Source organism: Bubalus bubalis, chromosome 10 (assembly GCF_019923935.1).
Source record: "Bubalus bubalis isolate 160015118507 breed Murrah chromosome 10, NDDB_SH_1, whole genome shotgun sequence".
Lineage (NCBI taxonomy): Eukaryota > Metazoa > Chordata > Mammalia > Artiodactyla > Bovidae > Bubalus > Bubalus bubalis.
Window position 1 is genome coordinate 36,079,531 of NC_059166.1, and position 21,474 is coordinate 36,101,004.

General features: G+C 39.2%; 1 protein-coding gene across 1 annotated transcript in view; it reads left to right on the forward strand.

The window, feature by feature from the left end:
- The first annotated feature begins 1,275 nt into the window (after positions 1-1,275).
- Positions 1,276-21,474, forward strand: part of TMEM244 (transmembrane protein 244) — a 30,859-nt gene continuing 10,660 nt past the window's right edge. Inside the window, exon 1 of the mRNA XM_025294561.3 lies at positions 1,276-1,402. Within this exon, the coding sequence (XP_025150346.3) occupies positions 1,362-1,402 (41 nt within the window). The 5' untranslated portion in view covers positions 1,276-1,361. The remainder of the gene's footprint in view (positions 1,403-21,474) is intronic.

Sequence of the window (21,474 nt, forward strand, 5' to 3'; positions counted from 1 at the left end):
AGTCTGAGTTGTACACAAAACACTGAATGTGTTGGGACTACAGCAAGTGAGCACTTTGCTCTTCACTGGGCTATGACTTCCTGCCCTCTTTAGGGAGAAAGGCTGGCCAGTTGCTATTACAAACAAGGCAAAGCTCAGAATTCAGTGAATCAACATTTACTGAAGGTCCACCATGTGTCAAAATCTGAAGCAGACACTGGGAGCTGTTGCAAAATTACCAGCCAGCAAAAGAGCCTTTTTCAGAAGAACTCACAATATAATTACAGATGGAGGGCAACCACATAGTAAAGGAATTATCTAAGGCATATTAATAAAAGAGCATTGACAGTGTCATTAAAACCCATTATGAAAATCAAGCTTAAAACATTTTGAGAAGAAAAATATCAAATGCTGGGATTGCTAAAGACACTCTTTTCACCTTTACTAGAGACATACTTTAATGTATGGGGATATATATATATATATATCTCAGTTGCAGGATCTTTAGCTGCAGGGTTTAGGATCTAATTCTGAGAGGGATTGAACTTGGGCCCCGTCTTTTGGGAGCTTGAAGTCTTAGCCACTGGACTACTAGGGAAGTCCCAGGGATACGTATTGCATAATGTGAGCTATATAGAGGCCGAGAAGATATAATGGGAAAAGAATTACAGAACACAGTTGAATTCCCATCTACAAGTGAGCACCAATCAAAAGATGGGGGGGAAGAAATGTGATAAATGCAGCATTCGTTCTAGAAAGACACAGAGTTCCCATCCTGACGGCATCCTGGCAGTCTTTGAAAACATTTTGTTGACTGTATAAAAGCCATTATTTTAGGACATGAGACTCCTTCCACTCCAAACAGAAAGTCATAATTTTTACACTGCTTTGTTATGATGGGAAAAGGACTAATGATTTCTTTCTCCATTTGTCTCTGATCTCTGTAAATGAAACAGAGAGGAGGTCATGCTTTAACATGAATGGCAGCAGCCTCCTTTAGAGACAACCTCAGGACTTCCTAACTGAAAAGCCAAGTCTCTAATTTAAGTAGGAGACAGTAATTACTCTTCCAGCCAGGGAGAATGTTAAGTCCCTGCCTATTTGTAGCCCTGTCTAAAAACAATCGGCTCATCTTCCAAACTTGACCAAACTACAAATGGTATGAGAACTCGGTCGCCTAATAAGGATGTTCATTTTGGCACTCAGCAGCTTATGTATGGCTCACAGATGGCTTCTGTCTCGTTCTGTGTAATCCAATCATCCTGCACTACTGCGTCTCACAGTCTTAAGGAGTAATTTGCAAAGCTCGCTATAACAATTGTCTCTTCTTCCAGATGTCGAGGATGTAAGGAGGGTGGCTTTCACCACTGCTTTGCCATAGGATGTGTACATGGCTCTCCAGGTCAGAGTGGCACCCAGCAAGGTAAAGAGAAATGACTTCTTTGCATTGCCTCTGAGTTACTGCCTAGCCCGGGGATAAGCAAATATGTTCTATAAATGGCCTCTCTGTCTGTAGGCAACTTGTTTCACTTTTGGCTGGGTACCATGCAGAAAACATTCTGCAGTACTCCTTGCATTGTGTGCTAATGGTGGCAATATAGAGGCACCCGGGCCCAAGAAAAGATTAAAAAAAACCCTCTAAATAGGGATTGTTTCAGAGGGATCATTTCACTCACAGGCAGACTTTCTAGTATTAACACCTGCACTTCTGCTATCATCTTCTGAAATCATGACAGTTTGTCCTCAGTCTTTTTTTGGCCGGGGGTGGTTTTTATTTTTCCAACTTCTAAAGGATGTACAAGATTTTAAAGGCAAAGTACTGAAACATTTTTAAGCTGTAGGTTTGTTAGTTTCTTTTCCCCTTGAGGCTGGTGTTAATAGCTGTGTTTTATTTCAGTATAAAAATATCCCTTTTTAAAAAATCAAAGTACCTAAAACAAGGAAATATGCAAAGCCTCAAAACAGCTGTGTAAATTCACGTAGGCTTCAGGGCTATAAACATTCAGCCTTAAGGGAATGACACTCTGGAAAGTCTGATTTTTATTTAAAATTTCAAGTATGATTATGAATTAGTGCTACATTCATTTTAGTAAAATATCAGTGCTGTATGTTCTTCCTTAAGTTTTTTCTGCTTACTGCCATCATCACAACATAGATCATCAGTAAGAAATGTTAAGCACGGCAACTAAGAAACATTTTCTAGGTCAGTAAAAACAGTATTTTAGGTGAAATATTTTTTAGAAATATTTTTAAGAAGATTTTAAATTGTTCATAATTTGTGTATAGTTTTGGCTTTGAACTGGCAGTTATAACTTCGCTTGAGAAATGAAAATTAGAAGACAATATCCTTCCCTTAAGTAGCTTAAAGAATGAAGACTCTATATTTAGTCTGGTCTTACACACACACACACACACACACACACACATATACTCTTTCCAGTGGAAATATCTAGTAACTCCTGCCAGGAGGAGGAGCTTTATAGAATCCCAGAGCTTTATATGTAGAATACCATCTTAGAAATTAAACCAGTAGTGAATATGTTCAAGGGAGAGTTGTTGAAAATCTGAATTCTCATGATACATTCCTATAAATTATGAGTTAACTTTTCTTAAGTCCTTGCTCATTGTCAATATTATCAGCACAGGAATTACTGATATGCTCATAAATTAATAGTAATAGCAAAAGTGACCTTTGTCTAAAGAGAATTCCAAAACTCAACAGACATTTATGGAGTGCATGTAATGTGCCAGGCATTGGGCTAATTAAATCCCCCCTATCTCTACACTTTAAACGAGAGAAAAGCTGAGTCAAGGGAAAGAGTTATGGCCAAAGGCCATTTAATTAATTTGCTGTCTGGGGAAACAGCACAGGAACTGGGAAGAAAGCCCAGGTATGAGAACTGCTAAGTTGTTCAGGATACAGTGCATTGTTTTTCAGAACTCCAGTGGAAGGCTCATTTCAAAACTATATTCAACTAATGTAAAATTGCCATTCTAAAACAAATACCGCATATACAAATCTCAGAGGCACAACACATGCCTGCATTTCCTTATGGCTGTTGACCTCAATTGGAGAATTTCATCCCTACAGACATTTTCAGAGGGAACTACCATCAGCAGGGTCTGGTTCCTTTGTTATAATACCACAGGCAAGAGAGAAATTTCGTGACTTCTCTAGGACTTTTCCAAAGAACCAAACACCAGGCTTTCACATGGGAACAACATGTTACCTTGTGAGCATATAGAGCACCTAATGCTAGGAATCTTACTTGTCTTCTGAATACAAACCCCCCATCAGATTTCACCTATCTTTTACATACGAGTAGAACAAAACACAGAGACCAACTGGCCAAGGTTACATACTTGCCAGTGAGAAACCAGAAAAGAACCCTGGTATATTTGATCCTAGAGTCCACATTTTTAATAAACAGACACTTCCCACTGAAGTGGGCATTCATTGGTGTTTTTTTTTTCCCTTCTCTTCATTCATTATTATTCAAAATATATTTCTTGAACACTTACCAAGGGCTAAGCAATATTTTGTGGCTGAAGAATCAAATGTGGTTAGTGTCTCTGTCTTTGAGAGTCTAGAGAGAACAGTCATCTCCATAAATAAGTATGCTACAACACATGTGATCAAATCTGTAAGACATATGCACAATGCTGTGGATGTAAAGAAATAAGCAGGGATTGATTCTGTCCTTGAGTGGAGGGTGGAGTGTGAATATAATATGTGAGCGAGACTAGAAGAACATACAGATACTCACCATGAAAAGCTGTTAGTTGCTTGGAATATTCCAGTTTGTAGAATCATATGTCTTCCAGTTTCCATAGAATAAATGGAGAAAGTTATTATAAAAGGACTAGGCCCAGTTTTTACAAAGGAACCCTCCTAAATCTGCAGAGCTAATATACTCTCAATTTACTTAAATTATTTCTGAGTATAGAAAAAGATGAAAAGCCACAAGATATTTTTATGAAACAAGAACTATATTGTCATCTAAACCTTATAAAGAAAGTGAAAGTGAAGTCGCTCAGTCCTGTCCGACTCCTTGCGACCCCATGGCAGTCCTACAAGGCTCCTCCGTCCATGGAATTTTCCAGTGGGTTGCCATTTCCTTCTCCAGGGGATCTTCCCGACCCAGGGATCGAACCCGGTCTCGTGCACTGGAGCCCAGTCTCGCACACTGGAACCGGGTCTCGCGCACTGCAGGCAGACCCTTTACCATCTGAGCCACCTGGGAAGCCCAAACCTTATAAAGGTAGAAAAAAAATAAACTATAGATCAATCTCACTTATAAATATGGAAGTAAAAATCTAAATAACATACCAGCAAACAGAATCCAAGAACTCATCATAAAAGTTAAACAGCATGACCAAGTGATACTTATTCCCCAAGTCTAAGAGGAAAATTGTAGATCATCTTCATAGATGTTAAAGTGGCCTTTGACAAAAATTAACAACCATTTCTAATAATCAAAACACTGAATGAAATAGGAAATAAACTAATTCTTCTTTGATGTTAGCATATGATTATAACTAGACATACACACATGCAAGATGCAGACCCAGTAAGTTAGGAGAATACTAGAGGCATTCATATTAAGGTCAAGAACAAGACAAGGATACCCACTAACTTCACTATTATTTAAAAATATATTAAAGGTGTCTGAGGAGGGGGAATGCGGGGGGGCAGGGGGAGGCGAGGGCTGGGTGCGGCCAGTGCACTGCGTTGCTAGTGACCCGAGCCCTGGGCCGGGACTGCTTTCCAGGCATCTATTAGGGTTCAGGCAAGGAAGCAGGGAGAAGAAAACAGGACTTACCTCTGCGCCTTTAAGCAAGCCGCGACCCCCGCTTGAAAGCCGGCTCTTTCTGCTCCGCACCAACCCTCCTTCCTCCGGGTGCCTGGAGCCTTTCTTACACGTGGGAAACTGAGTCTTGGAGCGCAGGTCAGCCAGGTCACATCTGAAAGAAGGGGGAGTCCAAAAAGCTTGAAGGCCCCGCCCTGGTCCCGCCCAGTTCACAGGGTCAGCGGCCTATAGGGAGGGGGACACCAGTGAGTGGGTGGGCTACCAGTGAGTGGGTGGGCTTCAGGCAGCCAGCCACTGGGACGGCAGTCCAATTAGCCTCAGGGCTGGGTCGCCCTAGGGCTTTTATCCTCTTGCTCTCTCTGCCTTAGAGTTCAGGGTGCCCAGAGGTGAGTCATTCTTGGAGCATCGTGCGTCATCCACACCAGGTATTGTTTGGAGCACTTCTAATTTCTGGAACCCAGTAGGGTGAGGTAAGGAAGGGTTTCCAGGCGCAAGAACTAACATGTACACATGCTTGGATGTGGCAATGAACTAGGGACGTTATGTTTTGTGTTAATAATTGAAATATAGTTGCTTTACAATGCTGTGTTTTTACTGTACAACAACATGAATCAACCATATGTATGCATACATCCCCTCCCTCATGAGTCTCTCTCCCACTCCCCCATTTCACCCCTCTAGGTCATCACGGAGCACTGAGCTGGGTTCCCTGTGCTATACTGTAGCTTTCCACTAGCTGGCTATTTTTCATACCTGCATGCTAAGTCGCTTCAGTCCTGTCCACTCTTTGCAACCCTATGCTCTTTGCAGCCCACCAGGCTCCTCTGTCCACAGGATTCTCCAGGCAAGAATACCAGAGTGGATTGCCATTTCCTACTCCAGGGGATCTTCCGGGCCCAGGAATCAAACCACCCCCCCCCCACCCCTTCTTTTACATCTCCTGCATTGACAGGTGTGTTCTTTACCATTAGCACCACCTGGGAAAACCCAGTATTTCCTGGTGGCTCAAATTGTACGAATCTGAGTGCAATGCAGGAAACTCAGGTTTGATCCCTGGATTGGGATGATTCCCTGAAAAAAGAAATGGTAACCCACTCCAGTATCCTTACCTGGAAAATCCCATGGACAGAGGAGCCTGGTGGGCTGCAGTCCATGAGGTTGCAAAGAGTCTGGCACAACTGAGCAATTAACACATCCACTCTGGTATAATTACTATTTTTGTACTCATTAAAATTTTCTATCAATAAATAAATTAATAATAAATAAAAATATAGTGGAGACACTAGTCAATGCAGAATAAACAACAGAGCTCCAAGAATTGGAATAGAAGTGAAACTATCTCTGTTTACAGGTGGTATTGCAGTATATTTGGAAAAATCCAAGAGAGCTAATGAAAACACTAATATCATTTGTAAAATTCAGTAAAGTAATAGAATATTAAACTGAAATCAAATCATAAGCCTTTTTATACACAAACAATAGCTGATGACATGATGTAACAGAAGATAAAACTTCAGTTACATTAATAGCAAAAAAAGAATTCATTTAAGAATACCTAAAGAGAAAATGTGTAAAATCTATGTGAAGAAAAATTAAAGATTTTTGAAAGGAAAATCTGAACTAATTTGGAGATTTTTCTTGTTTTTAAATAGTATGAGTGAACATTATAAAACTATCATTTATTCCCATCTTATTAATGAATTTAGCATGATCATAATAAGAATAACTTCCAGATGTTCAAGCTGGATTTAGAAAAGGCAGAAGAACCAGAGATCAAATTGCCAACATCTGCTGGATCATGGAAAAAGCAAGAGAGTTCCAGAAAAACATCTGTTTCTGCTTTATTGACTATACCAAAGCCTTTGACTGTGTGCATCACAATAAACTGTGAAAAATTCTGAAAGAGATGGGAATACCAGACCACCTGACCTGCCTCTTGAGAAACCTGTATGCAGGTCAGGAAGCAACAGTTCGAACTGGACATGGAACAACAGACTGGTTCCAAATAGGAAAAGGAGTACGTCAAGGCTGTATATTGTCACCCTGCTTATTTAACTTACATGCAGAGTACATCATGAGAAATGCCAGGCTGGAAGAAGCACAAGCTGGAATCAAGATTGCCGGAAGAAATATCAATAAGCTCAGATATGCAGATGATTCCACCCTTATGGCAGAAAGGGAAGAGGAGCTAAAAAGCCTCTTGATGAAAGTGAAAGAGGAGAGTGGAAAAGTTGGCTTAAAGCTCAACATTCAGAAAACTAAGATCATGGCATCTGGTCCCATCACTTCATGGCAGATAGATGGGAAAACAGTGGAAAGAGTGACTTTAACTTTTTGGGCTCCAGAATCACTGCAGATGGTGATTGCAGTCATGAAATTAAAAGACGCTTACTCCTTGGAAGGAAAGTTATGATCAACCTAGATAGCATAGTGAAAAGCAGAGATATTACTTTACCAACAAAGGTCCTTCTAGTCAAGGCTGTGGTTTTTCCAGTGGTCATGTATGGATGTGAGAGTTGGACTGTGAAGAAAGCTTAGCACTGAAGAATTTATACTTTTGAACTGTGGTGTTGGAGAAGACTCTTGAGAGTCCCTTGGACTGCAAGGAGGTCCAACCAGTCCATCCTAAAGGAGATCAGTTCTGAGTGTTCATTGGAAGGACTGATGGTGAAGCTGAAACTCCAATACTTTGGCTACCTCATACGAAGAGTTGACTCATTGGAAAAGACCCTGATGCTGGGAGAGATTGGGGGCAGGAGGAGAAGGTGACGACAGAGGATGAGATGGCTGGATGGCATCACTGACTCGATGGGCATGAGTTTGAGTGAACGCCAGGAGCTGGTGATGGACAGGGAGGCCTGGCGTGCTGCGATTCATGGGGTCACAGAGTCGGACATGACTAAGTGGCTGAACTGAACTGAATAAGAATAACAAAAATTTACTTTATGGAGCTGTTCAAGTAAATTTTTGAAGTTTATATGGAAAAAGAAACATAAAAATAGCCATGAGACTTCTAAAAAATGGACAATGAAGGAGGACTTTTAAAACATACTACAAGACTTCTGTAATTAAAACAGTGTGATATTGATTCTTGAATATACAGAAAGACAGAGAAAGTAGTGGGAGAGAATAGAAAGCTCACAAGTAGATGAAAAATCATATGGAAATATAGTAATGAAAAAGATAATATCTCATTGGAATGTCAGATTGTGAGGGAAAGCAAAGGAGTACAAAGAAAATGATGGGGATACATAAGATGAACATAGGAGATATCTTGTAGGTGCTCATATTTGGGACAATTTTAGCATCAAGAAAAAGTCATGATATTAATGTATTTTGGCATATTGAATATAAAAAAGAGCATGTTATCAACAATGGACAAATAAATAATATATATAGAAGTTCAAAAAAAAAAAGAAGTTCAGTGGTAAGAAGGGAAACCTCTTTACAGGTGAGCATATACTAATATGTAGAAGAAAAATTAAGATGAGAAAATCACCATTTTGTAACACCAGTGTCAATAATTGATTCAGATGAGGTGTATCAGTGGTTGTGAAAAGCTAGTGGGTAAAAAATTTTGAGGAAACAGGACATTCACATAATCTTAATTAAGTACCACCTCACAGATTACTTATCAACTACAAAAGATAAACAGTGCAGTTAAAATAAGGAGATCTGGTAGACATTACCTTCATCAAGTGATCAAATTGACCACCACTAATAATGAAGCAAGATAATATTATGTATCTCCTCATGAGATACTCGGGGAAATGCACAATGTCACCTGTGTAGAATTCTTCCCCAAAACTCTAATCATGAGGAAACTATCAGGCAAATTTAGAATATGACGCTAAAGAGATATGACAACCAAATATAGTGTATAAATTTAACTGATTCTAGTTTCTTTAGATTATAAGGACAATTGGAGAAGTTTCAGTGTGGAGTCTATATGAATAACACTTTATATCTGTGTAAAATTTCTTGTGTATGATAATAGTTTTGTGTTTATATATTATTAGAAAGTATCCTTGCTCTTGTGAGAGTTTGGGGAAAAAACACTTAAATTCTTTGAAAATGTTATTTCCACTTTCTTCCATTGAGAAATAAATGTTAGGATTTCATTTACCCTTGCATATTAAACCTAGTCATCTTTTTTGCAAAGTTTTTTATAGTTAAGTTTTAAGCCATTTAAAGGGGGAAAATGTGACTATTAATGTAAAAAAGATTTATTTTAGAAATATGTTTTGTGTGAAACACAAAATACTTTGGTATAATACAGTTTTAAATCAATGTTACTCTACATCCCAGTCGATGTTGTTTAGCATGTGATGTATCCCCATGAGGAATCCTCACTTGAAGAGGTTGACATGCAGCTGAAAAATTGCTATTGAAACCAATACCAAAGACTTTGTTAATGAATATAAATACAAGATATTTTTTTCTACTGAGTGTTGTCAAAATATGCAAGATTGAGCAGGCCTCAAAATCCTTGCCTTATCAGAATCCAGGAAGCTCAGTAACCTAATACCATCAGAGAAATACCCAAGATCTAGAACTCCATGTTCTTGTGTTGCACCCCCACTTCCTGGAGGAATTTGTCAATTGATCTGGCCGGTGTAGGGGGTAATCTGGCTTCAGGGTGTCACTGTGACTGCCTCAGAGTCAACATGACAAACTCAAAGTGTTTGTTTGAAGTGCTAAGAGACAGTGGAACTTCCCCAAGTTTTCAAAACCGGTTGTATAAATATTTTTTTGTTTGCTAATAAATGTCAGTATATTTGGCACAGTAGAACTTGCTATTGAGTAGGACTTGCTATTATTGTAATATACCAAAATCTGGCCTTTTTCCTTCATTAGAAATTTTTGAAATACAGAAAAGGAAAACAGAATACCCATGATTTTCACATCTATAGACAAACACCATTAAGACATTCATGTTTTCTATCAGATTTATAATTTGTAGGTACTGAATTGAGGATATGGTATAGACCTAAAGCCCCCACTGACTTCCAATCTCTGGAAGCTACAGATGTTGACTAAGGAATTGATAGCAATTAAACGGTTGTTGAGTAGCAGTTTAACTTAGGTTTGTTTGATTCATGAATTATGGGTGATTTTCATTTTTTGCTTCATGTTTTTGTTTTACAAGGTTTCCACAATGACTATTAGGTTGACACTCAGATTTGTTTATACTTTTATCTTTTGTACTAAGTACTTTGGGGACTGAATTAATGAATATATATTATTTAAATCTCTAAAATTTAGAAAATCAAAGAGGCAACTGGGGCCTCTTTAGCACATTAGAACTTTTTGAACTTTAGAAGCTAGGAAAGAAATTAAGAAGACCTGAATTGACTGAAAACTACTAACCAGTACAGGAAAACAAGAGAATTTATTTTGTCTTCCCCTACCCCCTGGAACTACCTCAATCTAATAACCAACACTATCATATAGTTTTTAAAAAGTCTATATACAGCCCTGTTTTCCAGATGTTTGTCTTACTAATAGTTTAACAGCAGACCTGCTATTAAATACAGGTCTGTATCTGCTGTTAAATACAAATACACAGACCTCCTGGTTACTCTGCCACTTTCTGGGAAGTATTCTAGGTACTGTCCCTATTCAGTTCAGTTCGGTTCAGTCGCTCAGTCATGTCTGACTCCTCACTACCCATGGACTGCAGCACGCCAGGTCTCCTTGTCCATCACCAACTCCTGGAGTTTACTCAAACTCATCTCCATTGAGCCGGTGATGCCATCCAACTATCTCATCCACTGTCATCCCCTTCTCCTCCTGCCTTCAATCTTTCCCAGCATCAGGGTCTTTTCCAATGAGTCAGCTCTTCGCAGCAGGTGGCCAGAGTATTGGAGTTTCAGCTTCAACATCCGTCCTCCTAATGAATACTCAGGACCGATCTCCTTTAGGATGGACTGGTTGGATCACCTTGCAGTCCAAGGGACTCTCAAGAGTCTTCTCCAACAATTGATGCTTCTCCAAAAGCATCAATTCTTCAGCGCTCAGCTTTCTTTATAGTCCAACTCTCACATCCATACATGACTACTGGAAAAACCATAGCCTTGACTAGACGGACCTTTGTTGGCAAAGTCTCTGCTTTTTAATATGCTGTCTAGGTTGGTCATAACTTTCCTTCCAAGGAGTAAGCGTCTTTTAATTTCATGGCTGCAGTCACCATCTGCAGTGATTTTAGAGCCCAAAAAGTTAAAGTCACTGTTTCCACTGTTTCCCCATCTATTTGCCATGAAGTGATGGGACCAGATGCCATGATTTTAGTTTTGTGAATGTTGAGCTTTAAGCCAACTTTTTCACTCTCCTCTTTCACTTTCACCAAGAGACTCTTTAGCTCTTCTTCGCTTTCTGCCATAAGGGTGGTGTCATCTGCATATCTGAGGTTATTGATGTTTCTCCTGGTAATCTTGATTCCAGCTTGTGCTTCATCCAGCCCAGCATTTCACATGATGTACTCTGCATATAAGTTAAATAAGCAGGGTGCATATGTACTCTACATATAAGTTAAATACAGCCTTGACATACTCCTTTCCCAATTTGGAACCAGTCTGTTGTTCCATGTCCAGTTCTAACTGTTGCTTCCTGACCTGCATACAGGTTTCTCAAGAGGCAGGTCAGTGGTCTGGTATTCCCATTTCTTTCAGAATTTTCCACAGTTTATTTTGATCCACACAGTCAAAGGCTTTGGCATAGTCAGTAAAACAGAAGTAGATGTTTTTCTGGAACTCTCTTGCTTTTTCAATGATGCAATGGATGTTGGCAATTTGATCTCTGGTTCTTCTGCCTTTTCTAAATCCAGCTTGAACATCTGGAAACTCACAGTTCACATATTACTGGAGATCAGGGGAGAAATAACTCCAGAAAGAATGAATAGACAGAGCCAAAGCAAAAACAACACCCAGTTGTGGATGTGACTGGTGATAGAAGCAAGGTCCAATGCTGTAAAGAGCAATGTTGCATAGGAACCTGGAATGTTAGGTCCATGAATCAAGGCAAATTGGAAGTGGTCAAACAGGAGATGGCAAGAGTGAACATTGATATTTTAGGAATCAGTGAACTAAAATGGACTGGAATGGGGGAATTTAACTCAGATGACCATTATATCTACTACTGTGGGCAAGAATCCCTTAGAACAAAAATCTGAAATGCAGTACTTGGATGCAATCTCAAAAACAACAGAATGATCTCTGTTCATTTCCAAGGCAAACCATTCAATATTACGGTAATCCAAGTCTATGCCCTGACCAGTAATGCTGAAGAAGCTGAAGTTGAATGGTTCTATGAAGACCTACAAGACCGTTTGGAACTAACACCCAAAAAAGATGTCCTTTTCATTATAGGGGTCTGGAATGCAGAAGTGGGAAGTCAAGAAACACCTGGAGTAACAGGCAGATTTGGCCTTGGAGTACAGAATAAAGCAGGGCAAAGGCTAATAGAGTTTTGCCAAGAAAACGCACTGGTCCCTATTCATGTGGTACCTTTTACATAGGTTGCCATGCTTTGTATGAGGTGAACTCTATACCTGGACACCCCTATTTGATTTGGAGAAGTTCATTTTCTGCAAAGACAGCCATTCACAGCCCAGCCAGCTGTTCATCAGCACCTTTAGATAACACTCTATCCAACCAGAGTGCCGCCATATACCAGATAGTGATTGGCTTCTCTAATCAGTTTCTCACTTTCACTCTGTCTCTCTCTCCCTCTCTTTTTTTTTTTTTTTTTTTTTGCATGAGAGGGAGTTAATTAGTTGAGAGAAGAGTCAAAAGAAAGGACAGAGATGAACAGAGACAAGAAGAGTTTAGTCCTAAAGATATAGTGGGTTTGCAGGGTCATTGTTTGCTTATCTTCTGAGTTGCTGCTGGTCCTAAATGGTGACAAAGTATAGTCGAGCAACTATTACAGTGGTTTTTTTGATTCTGAAATTTTTTCAGTTATCACCATGATAGCTCTGTTCCCTACAACTAGAAAAAGAGCCTAATTAACATATTTAAATTTGAAATATAATTTAAAATACTAGTCCCACAAATAATATTTATACAGCTTGTAGTATCTGCCATAGTCGTTGACAAGATGAGTAGGTCGATGCTTTTTTTTTTTTTAGCTCTTCTAGTGGGATGGAGATAATCACTTATCTACAAATTTTAAATGCTCTTAAATGGCACCAGTATAGTTGTTGTCGTTCAGTCTCTAAATCTTGTTGACTCTTTTCAACCCATGGACTGCAGCATGCTGGACATGATGAACAGCATTCCCTGTTCATCACCACTCCTAGAGCTTGCTCAAATTCATGTCCATTGAGTCTGTGATGCCATCCAACTATCTCATCCTCTGTCTCTCCCCCTTCTCCTCCTGCCCTCAATCTTTCCCAGCATCAGTCTTTTCCAGTAAATGAGCTCTTTGCACCAGGTTGCCAAAGTACTGGAGCCTCAGACCTTCCAGTGAATATTCAGGGTTGATTTCCTTTAGAATTGACTGATAGAGTTGCCTTCAAGATTAGGAATTCTTGATCTGAGATCCACAGTGGGCTTCTGAGATTCTGGACAGTACTGAATTTGCACACGTTTTGTTGTGTGTATCCTTGAGCATATCTATTTTTCCACATAGTTGATAGTTTACATTAGCTATTCCACAAGATGGTTAAGTACAAAAGGCTTAAAAACCTCACTGCCTAATTTTACAGATAAAAATATCACTCAGAGTAATTTACCCACAATCTAGCAATCTGTAACTACTAGAGACTAGGTTTCTTTCATTCTTTCATTAAAAATTCATAAAATACAGTAAAAAAGAAAAAGAAGAAATGCTTTTAACATGTAAGGACAAACACCATTAAGAATTTTCTATTTCTTACCAGCAGTATACATTTGGGTTCAGAATAACACCTTTGAAAGTACATATTGATATATTGCTTTCTAATAGACTTGCACTAAATTCCACTCACATCTCCAATCTAGAATAGTGAATATTTTGTCACCAGAACAAGCTATTCTTTTTTTAAAAAAGAAGATATTTTGGCTAACTTGGTAAGAGTTCAATAGTGTTTCATTGTAGTGTGTGTTTATTATTAGTGAAGTAAAAGATTTTATTTATTTTTTTATTTGTTGGAAATATGTCGCTTGTCTGTCTTGTCCATTTACATCAAGAACCCAGTTTTCTTAGCTGTCCATGCAATCTTGTTAAGAAATCCTACCTCAGGAGAAAACTATAGGAGAAAGCAAGGCTTCTGTTTAGCTCCTGGATTTGTTCTTGCATTCTCAGTAGATCTTTGCTTTGCAATCATCTGAGAGGTTTGTTAAAATGTGAGCACCTGGGTCCTACCCAATGTCTACAGAATTCAAATATCTAGGTATGGGATGTGAGAAATTTGTACTTTTAACATGCGAACACTTCATATTTCTTAAGAATAATAAAATTTGAGGACTGCTTAAAGGACAAGTAGGCTGATATTAAATATAAAGTGTGTGTACCATTATACTTCTTACTAAAAGTCTCTTTCTTTATTAAACCCAGGTTATCTCTCTTCTATGAGGTAATTTTGCCTTTATAAAGTTTAATTTCTGCTTCAGGGTTAATAAACTTGGTATAAAATTACAGATCTACCAGTGACCAGCTTTGTAAATATCCTTAATTTCTATGAACTTCTCTTTATCTATAAAGAGGTGATTATAATCCTAGCTCATGTGTTTATTTTGAAGGGTGAGCTAATCTACACAAGTATACTGTAAACGGTCATATAAATGCTGGATATATTTTCTTGTTCTAATTGTTTATCGTATGGTAATTTTGGCTGCCTCACTTCCTTTGTAATGCCAGGAAGTCTGAAACAGCTTTGGGCACAGTATCAACACTCGATAATTATCTACTGATTGATTACCATCTCGAGGTACATCAAAGACTGCTTTAATATGAGGTGGTGTTCATTGTGGTCTGGGTTCTGACTCATCATAATGGATACTCCTTTAACAATTCCTGTGCAGTCTGAAAGTCAGCCATGCTTCTATTAACCCTAAGACTGTAATGAGTCATTCAGTTCATTTCACTGAGTACCTACTATGTGCCAGGAACCACAGCAGACACGGAAAGTACAATAGTGAGCACAATGGACAAATCCCTTCCCTCCCAGTCCCTTCTAGGTGAAATGGGTATCATAGAGGAATTACACATGGTATCTTTTAGCAGTTCCTTGAAGAAATTCCATACATGTGGAAGACATCCCATCAGACTGTTATCAGACAATAAAAGAAATTCAACATACAAAAACAGTGAAATGTAGCTATCATTTCCAGTAGGATGGAATTAGTGGGAGCTATTCCTTTTTGAATTATGCCCAGTCAAACCACGATATGATCCGGCAAGACAGTAGTGAGTTATGCAGTTGAAGTTCTCAGGCTCCACTGAAGCTCTGAGTCCTCAGGGAGCCACCTGCACAAACTCATACTCTGTCTTTGTCCCAGTCTAGTCTTTACGAAGGAAATGGTCCTGGTTTGGCCAGATTCTGAAACCTCAAATGAATAGAACTTTCCTCTATTCTTTTATAGTGAGCACAGTTCTTCCTTAATTTCAACTCATTAAAAAAAATGTTTTATTGTTTAGGACAGAGGAAGGAAGTCAGGCATCCAAATATCTTAATCATAAAAGATGATAAAGACTAGCTGTAGCAGACAGTTTAAAAAAAAAAAAACACACAAACATATTTATCATATCCTACATTTGCACACTTTAAAGACTTGTGAACTTATATTCTCTCAAAATAATTTTGCAGTTTTTCACAAACACAAAAGGGGAGATGTTTTTTAATGAAGAAATTGCATTATTAATCTGTATGTGAACATGATAAATCTCCAGTTACAAATCAATTACTACCCACATTCACACTAATGAGGGTTATGTTAGGGACAAAGCAAAGTGTTAGAGAGCACCCAACAAAGGATAATAAGCCAGGGAAAACTTCTCAGAGGAAGTGAGGTCTCAGATGCAACCTGACAAAATGAGTGAGAGTTAGCTTTCCAAAGAGAGAAGGAGTTAATTTTATATTAGGGGACATCATTGAATGTTCCCAGGAATAGAAAGTACTTAAGGTGTATGGATGTGAGAGCTGGATTGTGAAGAAAGCTGAGCGCCGAAGAATTGATGCTTTTGAACTGTGGTGTTGGAGAAGACTCTTGAGAATCCCTTGGACTGCAAGGAGATCCAACCAGTCCATTCTAAAGGAGATAACTCCTGGGTGTTCATTGGAAGGACTGATGTTAAAGCTGAAACTGCAATACTTTGGCCACCTCATGTGAAGAGTTGACTCATTGGAAAAGACCCTGATGCTGGGAGGGATTGGGGGCAGGAGGAGAAGGGGACGACAGAGGATGAGATGGCTGGATAGCATCACCGACTAGATGGACATGGGTTTGAGTGAACTCCGGGAGATGGTGATGGACAGGGAGGCCTGGTGTGCTGTGATTCATGGGATCGCAAAGAATCGGACATGACTGAGTGACTGAACTGAACTGAACTGAACTGAAGGATGGCTAGAGTGCCAAAGAGGAGGTAAACAGCAGGAAATACCAGAATCTAAAAAGGTGACCTTCACATAGGTACAAGGTAATATTGAGAAACATGTGTGTGTGTGTGTGTGTGAGAGAGAGAGAGAGAAAACTGAAGAATTAGGCTTGCTGTTCCAGGAATGCACCCCAAAGGAATATACAATGTTTTTAGCTAAATGCCTCCTCATTGCCTTGGAGAGTCCAGCAGAACAATATACCCGCCAGTCCTTGGGGCTTTGCTGAGTCTATGGAACTACCCAGTGACCCTCTTCTTCCACCTCAATAGTCCATATTACATGTTTATAACCTCCCTGAAAACGTGGTGTTCTAGATCCCAGAGGGACACACAAGGCAAAGTGGCAGCATTTGTTTTCTTATAAGCCATGCCGTGTGGGGCTACCCAAGATGGGCGGTCATGGTGGAGAGGTCTGACAGAATGTGGCCCACTGGAGAAGGGAATGGCAGACCACTTCAGTATTCTTGCCTTGAGAACCCCATGAACAGTATGAAAAGGCAAAATGATAGGATACTGAAAGAGGAACTCCCCAGGTCGGTAGGTGCCCAATATGTTACTGGAGATCAGTGGAGAAATAACTCCATAAAGAACGAAGGGATGGAGCCAAGGTGAAAACAACACCCAGTTGTGGATGGGACTGGTGATAGAAGGAAGGTTTGATGCTGTAAGGAGCAATATTGCCTAGGAACCTGGAATGTTAGGTCCATGAATCAAGGCAAATTGGACGTGGTCGAACAGGAGATGGCAAGAGTGAACATTGATATTTTAGGAATCAGCGAACTAAGATGGACTGGGATGGGGGAATTTAACTCAGATGACCATTATATCTACTACTGTGGGCAAGAATCCATTGGAAGAAGTGGAGTAGCCATCATAGTCAACAAAAGAGTCCGAAATGCAGTACTTGGATGCAATCTTAAAAATGACAGAATGATCTCTGTTCATTTCCAAGGCAAACCATTCAATATCACGGTAATCCAAGTCTATGCCCCAATCAGTAATACTGAATAAGCTGAAGTTGAGCAGTTCTATGAAGACCTACAAGACCTTCTAGAACTAAAACCCCCAGAAGATCTCTTTTTCATTATAGGGGACTGGAATGCAAAAGTAGGAAGTCAAGAAACACCTGGAGTAACAGGCAAATTTGGCCTTGGAGCACAGAATGAAGCAGGGCAAAGGCTAATATTTAGAGTTCTGCCAAAAGAATGTACTGGTCATAGCAAACACCCGCTTCCAACAACACAAGAGAAGACTCTACACATGGACATCACCAGATGGTCAACACCGAAATCAGATTGATTATATTCTTTGCAGCCAAAGATGGAGAAGCTCTATACAGTCAGCAAAAGCAAGACGGGGAGCTGACTGTGGCTCAGATCATGAACTCCTTATTGCCAAATTCAGACTGAAATTGAAGAAAGTGGGGAAAACCACCAGACCATTCAGGTATGACCTAATTCAAATCCCTTATGACTATACAGTGGAAGTGAGAAATAGATTTAAGGGACTAGATCTGATAGACAGACTGCCTGATGAACTATGGATGAAGGTTCATGACATTGTACAGGAGACAGGAATCAAGACCATCACCATGGAAAAGAAATATAAAAAAGCAAAATGGCTGTCTGAGGAGGCCTTAAAAATAGCTGTGAAAATAAGAGAAGTGAAAAGCAAAGGAGAAAAGGAAAGATACACCCATCTGAATGCAGAGTTCCAAAGAATAGCAAGGAGAGACAAGAAAGCCTTCCTTAGCGATCAATGCAAAGAAATAGAGGAAAACAACAGAATGAGAAAGACTAGAGATCTCTTCAAGAAAATTAGAGATACCAAGAGAACATTTCATGCAAAGATGGGTTCAATAAAGGACAGAAATGATATGGACCTAACAGAAGCAGAAGATATTAAGAAGAGGTGGCAAGAATACACAGAAGAACTGTACAAAAAAGATCTTCATGATCCAGATAATCACGATGGTGTGATCACTCACACTCATCTAGAGCCAGACATCCTGGAATATGAAGTCAAGTAGGCCTTAAAAAGCATCACTACAAACAAAGCTAGTGGAGGTGATGGAATTCTAGTTGAGCTATTTCAAATCCTGAAAGATGATGCTGTGAAAATGCTGCACTCAATATGCCAGCAAATTTGGAAGACTCAGCAGTGGCCACGGGCCTGGAAAAGGTCAGTTTTCATTCCAATCCCAAAGAAAGGCAAGGCCAAAGAATGCTCAAACTACTGCACAATTGTACTCATCTCACACGCTAGTAAAGTAATGCTCAAAATTCTCCTAGCCAGGCTTCAGCACTACGTAAACCGTGAACTTCCAGATGTTCAAGCTGGTTTTAGAAAAGGCAGAGGAACCAGAGATCAAATTGCCAACATCCGCTGGATCATCGAAAAAGCAAGAGAGTTCCAGAAAAACATCTATTTCTGCTTTATTGACTATGCTAAAGCCTTTGACTGTGTGGATCACAATAAACTGTGGAAAATCCTTCAAGAGATGGGAATACCAGACCACCTGACCTGTCTCTTGAGAAACCTGTATGCAGGTCAGGAAGCAACAGTTCAAACTGGACCTGGAACAACAGACTGGTTCCAAATAGGAAAAGGAGTACATCAAGGCTGTATATTGTCACCCTGCTTATTTAACTTATATGCAGAGTACGTCATAAGAAACACTGGGCTGGATGAAGCACAAGCTGGCATCAAGATTGTCGGGAGAAATATCAATAACCTCAGATACGTAGATGACACCACCCTTATGGCAGAAAGTGAAGAAGAACTAAAAAGAGCCTCTTGATGAAAATGAAAGAGGAGAGTGAAGAAGTTGGCCTAAAACTCAACATTCAGAAAACTAAGATCATGGCATCTGGTCCCATCCCTTCATGGCAAATAGATGGGGAAACAGTGGAAACAGTGATAGGCTTTATTTTCTTGGGCTCCAAGATCACTGCAGATGGTGACTGCAGCCATGAAATTAAAAGACTCATGCTCCTTGGAAGGAAAGTTATGACCAACCTAGACAGCATATTAAAAAGCAGAGACATTACTTTGCCAACAAAGGTCTGTCTAGCCAAGGCTATGGTTTTTCCAGTGGTCATGTATGGATGTGAGAGTTGGACTATAAAAACCTGAGCGCCGAAGAATTGATGCTTTTGAACTGTGGTGTTGGAGAAGACTCTTGAGAGTCCCTTGGACTGCAAGGTGATCCAACCTGTCCATCTTAAAGGAGATCAGTCCTGGGTATTCATTGGAAGGACTGATGTTGAAGCTGAAACTCCAATACTTTGGCCACTCATTTGAAAGGACCCTGATGCTGGGAAAGATTGAGGGCAGGAGGAGAAGGGGACAACAAAGGATGAGATGGTTGGATGGCATCACCGACTCAATGGACATGGGTTTGGATAGACTCTGGCAGTTGGTGTATGATAGGGAAGCCTGGCAAGCTGTGGTTCATGGGATCACAAAGAGTTGGACATGACTGAGTGACTGTACTGAGCTGAAAATATGGATAAGACATCATATTGGGCAGTGTTGTTGTGAGGAGTAAAGAAAATGAGGTGTTTGCAAAGTTGCTAGCTCAGCCCTGGTACGTGTAAGTATTAAACAAGGTGAACCCCCCTACCCCAGCCCTACGAAACAGGGATGTTCCTCAAATTTTTATTAAAAAAATTATATTTTTACAGTTTGTTAAGATGTTCACCAGTTACATAAACTTATTGAGAACTTTTTACAAAATTATTATGGAAAAATAAGCATATGGTAATGCAAATAGAAAAATAGAATGAAGTTATCAACTCAGTTCAATCTTATTACATCTACATAGCCAGCTATTCTCTGAAGTTTTTACTCTGAGGCTAACTCAAAAATCTTATTATTTCATCTGCAAGTATTTCCATATGTATATTTAAAAATAAGGACTCAAAAATAGTCATCATACCACCATAATACCTTAAAATATTAACAATAATTCTTTCAGTTTGGTTCAGTTCAGTCACTTAGTCGTGTCTGACTCTTTGTGACCCCATGAATTGCAGAACGCCAGCCCTCTAGCATTATCAAATATCCAGTCAAGTTTAAATAGCCAAAACTCTCATAAATATATTTCATAGTTTGATTCAGGATCCATATATATTCTAAAAGAATAAATTAACATTTTGGTGCTAACTATGTACTGAGACTGCTACAAATTCTGACTCTTATATATTGAATTTTTCTAAAGTACAGTAATAATATTTGTATCAGAATGAAATTTTGTGTTCAGTCATTTGGGCAGCATTTTTAAGTGTCTTTCCTTTGGTAATTCAATACCATTTTTTTTTTCTAACTCACCTCTGCCACTAAATAAAGGTTTGACCTTTGGCCATTCACTCAACCTATCCAAATCTCAGTTTATATAATTTTAAAAAGAAACTGTTGAACTAGGATTGATTATTCAGCATGCTTTTCTTCCAAGCCTACCAGGTTGAAGGCAGGACAGCCCAGGGTGAAGAGAGTTCAAACATCCAGCAGATCTGGACTGGAGCCCTGCCACATACAGGCCATGTGAGCTGCGATAAGTTTAACCTCTCTCTGCCTCAGTTTCTAAATCTGTGAAGTACAGTTGATAGTTACCCAGATTAATGATGGAGTGGTATGGGGAAGGTGGATAAAATGAGAATATATGGGTACAGTGCTTGGCACATAGTAATCCCACAGTAAATAGTAAGTGTAGTTAGACTCTCAAGAGTTTGGGGCAGGGTTAAGAGGATGAGGCTGGAAGGAAAGGGAGTGGTTAGAGCGGTATTGTCTAATATAGTACCCGCTGGCTACACAAGGCTATAAGCACTTGAAATATGAGTAGGCCAAATTGAGATGTGTTATTAGTAAAATTCACCCTGGGATTCTAAGATGTACTGTGAACAAGCAAGAAATACCACAATAATAACTTCTAATATTTACTATATGTTGAAATTTTATGTTGGATATATTGGGTTAAATAAAATATTATCAAAATTAGTTTTTCTTTCTTTACTTTTATGAAAGTGGTTCATAGAGAAATTTAGATGACATACATGTGGCTTGCATTATAAATATCTATTTATAGATTATTATATTACTTATTTAT